General features: G+C 43.6%; 1 protein-coding gene across 1 annotated transcript in view; it reads right to left on the bottom strand.

Moving 5' to 3' along the window:
* Nucleotides 1-312: 312 nt before the first annotated feature.
* The window catches only part of ZNF462 (zinc finger protein 462), a 183,337-nt gene continuing 176,323 nt past the window's right edge, over nt 313-7,326 (bottom strand). Inside the window, exons 11-13 of the mRNA XM_006886913.1 lie at nt 6,136-6,271; nt 1,974-2,094; nt 313-520 (exon numbers count right to left, since the gene is read on the bottom strand). Coding sequence (XP_006886975.1) covers nt 313-520; nt 1,974-2,094; nt 6,136-6,271 — 465 coding nt within the window. The remainder of the gene's footprint in view (nt 521-1,973; nt 2,095-6,135; nt 6,272-7,326) is intronic.

Raw genomic sequence — 7,326 nt, 5'->3', positions numbered from 1 at the left:
CCACCACAGAGCAAGTACACCGTGTGCACCGGAGGGGCTTCCAGAGTCCGCAACAAAATGCAACTTCCACGACGATCCGGAAGAAAAGATGCAGTGATGGAAAAGGAGCCACATATTCCAACCATTTAAATAACTTTAATTTACATACTCATTCACAAAGGTACCAGTGCTTTGAAAATAGATTGTTCAGTCCTAAAAAGCAGCTTTGTTTCTGTCTTCTCTTTTCTGTCCCTCCCTTCTCAGCCCAAGCCAGCCCACCCATCTTTTCATCATTGTTCAAGTAAGGTTTGATTAAGAAACTTCACCAAACGCTTATTCATTTTTGGCCTCTGCATCCTCCAGGAGAGATTTGTCACCAGTCACCACACAGATGGCTACTGTTTCGTCCTTTAGGGCAAAGTCTATCCCGATTGCTTCATCACTTTCCTTTTCTTCTATAGAGGGCATTGTTACACTGTCCCCTAAGATCTCGCCTGTATGTAGGTCTTCTCGACTCAATTGCTTGGTGTCGTTCAAAGCCCTGGAGAAGAACATTTATAGGAGAGACAGGATGAGTACACACACACACACACACACACACACACACACACACGCACATATTATTTCTGATGAAATTTAAAAAAGACTTGTCTCCTTATTTCTTGGACCCTAAAAGTGTCTTGGAGTTTCCTTTTAAAAAATGACATAGACACATAAAGATATCGGTGAAGAGTTTATCCTTACTCTGAAGTCAGTGGGTTGTGTAAACCTTTACATCAGTTGACTGCTAGCTGAAAAGTGGAGAAGTAAATGCTTCCAGAGGTGCTATGGAAGAAATACCTGGAGATCTACTTTGGAAAACTCAGCCCCTGAAAACTCTGTGGAGCAGAGATTTATTCTCAAAAAAACGTTATCTACTGAACTGATGCTGACTCCATGGTAACAAGTTAAGCTTGCTGTGTATTAGCCTAGATCATGTATTTTTGGTAACTTTGCATAGAATCAAGAATGCAAAAAGAGTCATTACTGTATTTTTTTGATTAGACACTGACTTATTTCTAGATTGATTTGTCCTTATGTAGGAAGTTAGTTACTCTAATCTAAAAGTAGTGCTTATCTGTGGCTCAAGTCCACCAGTAGCCAACAACCCACTACATGGTTGGCTATTGAGTCAGTTTCAAATTCACAGAAATGAGTTTTAAGTTGAGTTTATACCAAATGTATTGGGCTGTAAGTGTTAATACAGCTAGAGATGTCTTATGCCTAAACTCAACAGCAAACCCAAAAACTTGGGGATGAACAATATATATTACAAATAAAAGAACAACTCAGGTACTAAAGACTTAATGGACTGTCTGAAAACAAACAACGAAAGATAGTACTCATATCCCAAGAAGCTTAGTTCTACTTTCTGAAGCCTACAAGTTTGAGTACACATAGTATTCTTTCCTGAAAAGACTAGATCCTAGGTTCTCTGTGCCTTGCATAGGAGACTGCCACTATGTTTAAGATCTTAGAAGTATTTCACAGGTATGCTGCCACCTACCTGGAAGGCAGGCAGAAACTGGCTGTGTCCCCGAGGCAAGGCCTTAAAGGAACCAAGAGGTGCCTGGGATTGTTCAGGGTCCCCTGGGAACAAGTCACTCAGAGGCAGGTACAGAAGCCAGTTCTTCTGACCCTCAGTCCAGCACTCTATCAGAGAACGTCACGCTAATGAGAGCTGAAAGGACGCTGGCTGGAGATCTCGTTCTACTTCTACACAGGGGCTCGAGGGGGGATGTGTCATTCACAACGATGATTTCTGACTTGTGGCTGGTAATCATGTTAAAAACCACCAGAAAAGGAGAAACCTGGTTCCTCAAAACTGCCTCTCCTCCCACAGCCGGGAAGTGTGGCAGAGAGGATAATGCATTGTCTGGGGAACAAAGACAGACCTCCATCTTCTTCCCACCTCCAACTCCGGGCAAAGACATTTCAGGGGTGGCCTCACTTACATGCCATGCCTGAGCACGTGCCGTTCCCACTCGGAACCCTGGGAAAACGCTCGTCCGCAGAACTCACACGGAAAACGCTTCTCAGGGTTAAGAGCTCCACGATCCGAAAATTGCATAAGATCTGTGAGATGAAACAGAAGAGTTACCTGTGTGCCGTGGGCACATGCAGAACAGATGAGCCACCGTTTGTTAGGAAACCCCTTTCCTACTTTCCCTGGTAAAGTCACACAGGAAAAACAGATTCTCAGTTTCTCTATTCTTTCTTCCACCTAATTTGTCCCTTTTAGGGACAATAGCTCTCAAGAACCGTGCCAGGTTCTATTCTGCTTCCCCATTTCTCCTGACTTCCTTAAGTGTCTCCATTACAAACAACCTGTCTCTGGATTTCCCACAGAGCTCCTTCTTCCAACCCCAGAGGTGCCTGGGCAATTTTATTTATTTTTTTTTCTCTGCCACAGCTCCCTTTTCTGTGCCTCACTGTTTGGTACTTACTCATCTGCTCTTGATATAGGTTTTACATTTATTCATCAAAAAGAACAGAAGTTGCTCAAGATCCACCTGTCATGGATATCATATCAACACCTTCCAGGGGTTGTTATGAGCACGGAATGAAAGCCACAAGCAAAGACTCGAGCTTGAATGAGAATCCTGGGTAACTGGAGCCTGGCAGAATTCCTGCCTTCTATGCAGAAGACCCAGGGATTGATTTCCGGCCAATGTACTCCAAGCACAGCCATCATCCATCTGTCAGTGTAGGCTTGTCCTTTGCTATGATGCTAAGGAGGTTTCATCAGACCTTCCAGACTGAGAGGGACTACAAAGAATGGCCTGGTAATCTATGCCCAAAACTGCCACAGAAAAAGCCCATGGATCACCAGCTCATTCCACAGCTAATCCCGGGGATGGTGCCAGACTGAGGAGCAGAATTTCCTCCTGCCCTCTGAGCTTCTCATGAGTCAGGGGGCTGACTAGATCATTGCAAATATCAACAGTGTGAAAGCATGTCCTCAGCAAGTGAGGGACCGGGGCCAGCTGTCCAACACCCACTTCACAATGGGTGTTATTCATGAATGTGGGGAGAGACAGACATTTCTGGACAGGTCTGCTGTCAATATCAAATACTGACTGTAGTTGTTTTGTTTCCTCCCTGGGGCTGGGCACATGTTAGGGGTATGATAAATGCCATTAGCTAGCTAATTGTTTAGGGGCCACTCCTTGGGCAGACCCAGAGACTAGAGCTTATATATATATATATAGCCTTTGTGCTGTCTTGAGTCCCTTGCCCATATGTCTTTCATTAAACCGCAGAGGTCCGATCTTCATGTGAGTAATAAACAGCAGGACCTAGACAGTTTCGTGGCCACGTTGTAAAGAGAGGGCAACGCGCGGTGCAGTGTGGATCATCTCAACGTATCTGATCACCGTGCCTGCACATCCAAGATGTCACAGGAACGTGGCTCCTGTCTGAGCCCCCTCCGCTCCATCTAATAAAATCCTCCCGATGACGTTAACAGGATAGGTGTTCCTCCGCTGCCTTAATCTTTAGCACAAAAAGCTCCGTGAATGGGGCCAGTTTTAACAAAAGATGAAACATTTTCTCACAAATTAAGAAGATCACCCCACAAGCCATTAAAAATAATTGCACAGACTATCTTCCTTGATTCTTTTCATTGGAAATGAGACAGCACCATCTGCTCTGCGCATTAATTCCTTAGCAGGGATTATCTTGGGCAAGAAATCAACAGAATGCCTTCCTGACTCCTCCCCAACTGTATAATGAGAGGGGGTGGGGAGGCCCGGCTTGGCTTCACTCTGATTTCTTCATGCCTGGTTTCTTCTCTTTAACATTCCCTCCGAGCTTCCTAGGTAAGACTTGCAGCCTGTCCTCAAGTCAGCCCTTTCTCCAGCTCCCTTGTTCAGAAAGGGCAGCAGATATTTCCAGTGGAGGCACCTAATGAAAGTCTCCATTTCCAAAGAGGGCTGCTGGAATCCTTGTTCCTTTGCCCTTAGGAAACATGAAACCAGTCATCTTGTCTTCCTCACGGCTCATGCAGCTTCGTCCTCAGAGGAGGAGGCCACTCATTACCTGTCACACATCAAATCGCTCTCCATCAGCTTGGAGAACGGGGCCAGAGCACCGCCCACTCTCTATCCCTAGAAGACATAATGTCTGGCAAAACCGCCCCAAGGCTATTGTGTGCCATTCCTTCTTCTTGGCAAGAATACACCTAGATGGTGGAAAATTGATTCTAGGTCTATTCAAAAGAGACGGGACAAAGGAGGCTGTTCTTTCAAGGATTCCCGAGGGGGACGAAGAGGCCAAGGCTTGTAATTCCCATTAACATTACTGGGAGTTACTCATGTAAATCTCCATCCTTTGTGAGAGGGATACAAGCCTCTCCACCCTGAGGCCTTTTTTTTTTAACACGTGGTTAAGGCTCACCAATGTAAATGCCACACTTTCCAGCAAGAAGCTGGTCAGAGAGACCAAACTGAGCTGATGTGATGCCACAGCATAGTTCAACCCATAGGAGAAGGGAAATCTGGTCCCCATCTCAACCGGGATACTTTTTCTTTGGATGTTTCTGGGAGTTTTTTGGGAGGCATCATAGGGGAAGAGAAGATGAGAAGGAGCTCTTGCCTCTGTGATGTTTATCACCTCCAAAAACATGTTCTCAGCTCCCGAAATTAACATGTCTTGATAACTGATGAGGAATATTTCATCAGGGCACAGAGAATCATGAAGCAAAAGGCAGCGCTGTACCCGCTGTCAAAAGCATCCTTTCCTAGCAAACTCTAGTAACAGCATAGATGTTAAAAACGCATCACTGAGAAAATATTTCTGAAATGATTAAAATAAGGAAAAAGAAAAGCTACACTTCTTACATCACAGCCATTTTCTTCCTCCTAAGAAATGAATGAATATGGCCTTGATTAAGAAAAGCTGTAGCTTTTAAAGCTGCATTCCTGTATAGTGTTCTCAACCGCCAAGAGGAGGATGCTTTGTATTTCAGGTTGACCAGTGGGCACAGGAGTTCCAAAGAGCTACTACCCCCTGGCCTGGTAGTTCTCGCTGTCTAAATCAGAGGTTTGAAGGACAACGAGGCTACCCCCATTTTGCAAACGTACCGTCTTCTGTCTTGGCTTTACTGCTGAGGGAATCGGAACAAAGGGACAGAGGAAGGAATATGGAGAATCTTAGAGGGAATCCACCAAACAGTTTTCTTTAAGCTGGTGGATTAACAGAGCAGGAAAAACCAGGATATTTTACAAGAGCAGAACTAAGAGTGAAGTCTCAAAGGCAGGGCACTCCACTATCCAAGAGACCTGGAGACTGGCTTGCAGAGTATAAGGAATCTTGGCTTTGGAGCCAATTGACCTAAATCCAACCGTCAATTGTTTTTAACTTTGGACAAGCTCTCAAACGACAACAATCTCACTATGTGCACTGCAGGGTTATCAATTAGGAGGTGATGATACCTTCCAGGGGCAGAGCTGAATGTCTACAACCAAACACACTTAGGAAAACCCTTGTTCATTTAAAATAATCAAAGATTCCCAGGAAGCTGCAAAAATAGTACAAGAATCTTCAAAAACTTTCCCCAGTGCCTTCCTTGTAAACACACCGCTGAATGAAGATTACCGCTTCTTGTTCCTGCTTTACAAACCAGAGGCAGTAGCAGGGGAGCAGAGAAGACGACCAAGCAGAGTAAGACATATGGTGAGGGCTCAGGTTGCCTGCAGTCTCTCTAACCCCAGCAGTGGATGCCCCAGTAGCACGGGTTGTAAATAAGCTTTCAATTGAAAGTTCATTTTCATTCCTTGAGAGCTTTCTATTCTCATCAGTCTTGCTCTTGGTCTGTCCTTTTTTTGAGAGTTCCCTAGATAGTCATTTTCCCTATAAAAATATTAACTGACTTATATGTTTTAAACAGACATTATCTATAGTTAGAAAAATGTCTGTTTTCCTCGGAGTTTCTTAACTGGCAATAGTTTCCAATGACATTGCCCCTGAAGTGTTTCTTAAACCAGTCTGTTCTGCTCCTTAACTAAGAAGGATCATTCCTTCTGTTACTCCTACAACAGCCTCCTGCTTCCCTTCTGTCTCGCCATGGACGTGCTGGCTGCCATCTGGGACTAAGAGGGCAGGGAGGAGACCAACCTCCGTCTTCTTCAGCCTTGCTGTTCATTTCTTCTTCCTTGTCTTCATCCTCACTGCTGGAGCTCTCCATTTTTTCCTTCATCTGTTCCAGCTGATCCAAGTTAACCCGTCCAACCAGCTCAAAGTTCCGGCTGACCTGAAAAAAGACACAAATAATGGAATGAAGGGATGAGTGCTGAACCACATACTGAATGAAAGAAGCGCTGGTGGGGAGACAGTTCCAACATCATGACTGTTTTCTCAGTAAGAGTCAAATAACCTAAAAAGCATCTAAAAGTTCCTTTTCTTTACTACTGGCTTTTTTTTGGTCATTGTTTGTTCTTGTTGTTAGGTGTCGTCAAGTTGAGTCTGACTCACAGTGGCCGTATGAACAAGAGAACAGAACCATATTCTAGCCTGTGCTGTCCTCACCATCGCTGACACTTATGCAAATCCATTTCGTTGCAGTAGCTCTGCCCTTTGCTCCCATATTCCACCTTCATTCCTGAGACTGTCAGTCATCATTGGTTTCTTTACCAAACTTGTTATTTTTTTAAAAATATGAGTTATAACCAGTAGGAATACCTGGGAATAAACAGTTATACACTTGGCTACGAAGCAAAAGACTGATAGTTCAAATCCATATACAGGCACCTTGCAATAAAAGTCTGGAAGTCTACTTCTAAAGAACACCAGCCACTGAAAATCTATTATGAATAAAGAATTATAACTCTACACAAGAGACTGTCATAAGTCAGAATCGAATCAATGCTAACTGGTTTTATAATCAGCAGAAGGCAAAATTTATCATAAAGTTGGCGATACTTAGAAGGGATCAGATTAATTAATATTTTTAGTTCAACCCAAAAAGTCCTTGAAGTTCAGGGGTTGTTTGAGTATCCTGACCACCCCTATGGAGCTCACAACTTTCCTCAGAAGGTTCTTACTACACCGGAGGGTTGTGGCCTGCCCAAGCATAAAGTTAGGTGACAATTACTGGATTCCTAGTTCTAAGTCCGAAAGGAAGGCCTTATTATTACTGGCAGTGTTACTAATGTTTTTGAAGTTGAAAAATGGAATGTTTATCAAAGTTAGAATCAAAGTTTGAGCATTATCTAGGTGATTAATCACCAAACCTTTAAAAAAGTGGTAACGATGGTTGATTTTTATTTACATAAAGCATTACTTATTTTTATGAATAAATTGGAGATG

Source organism: Elephantulus edwardii, unplaced genomic scaffold (assembly GCF_000299155.1).
Source record: "Elephantulus edwardii isolate Elephantulus edwardi_28Jun2011 unplaced genomic scaffold, EleEdw1.0 scaffold00052, whole genome shotgun sequence".
Classification (NCBI taxonomy): domain Eukaryota; kingdom Metazoa; phylum Chordata; class Mammalia; order Macroscelidea; family Macroscelididae; genus Elephantulus; species Elephantulus edwardii.
Note: the sequence above shows the minus strand (reverse complement) of the source record. Positions and strands in the feature narration are given on the sequence as shown.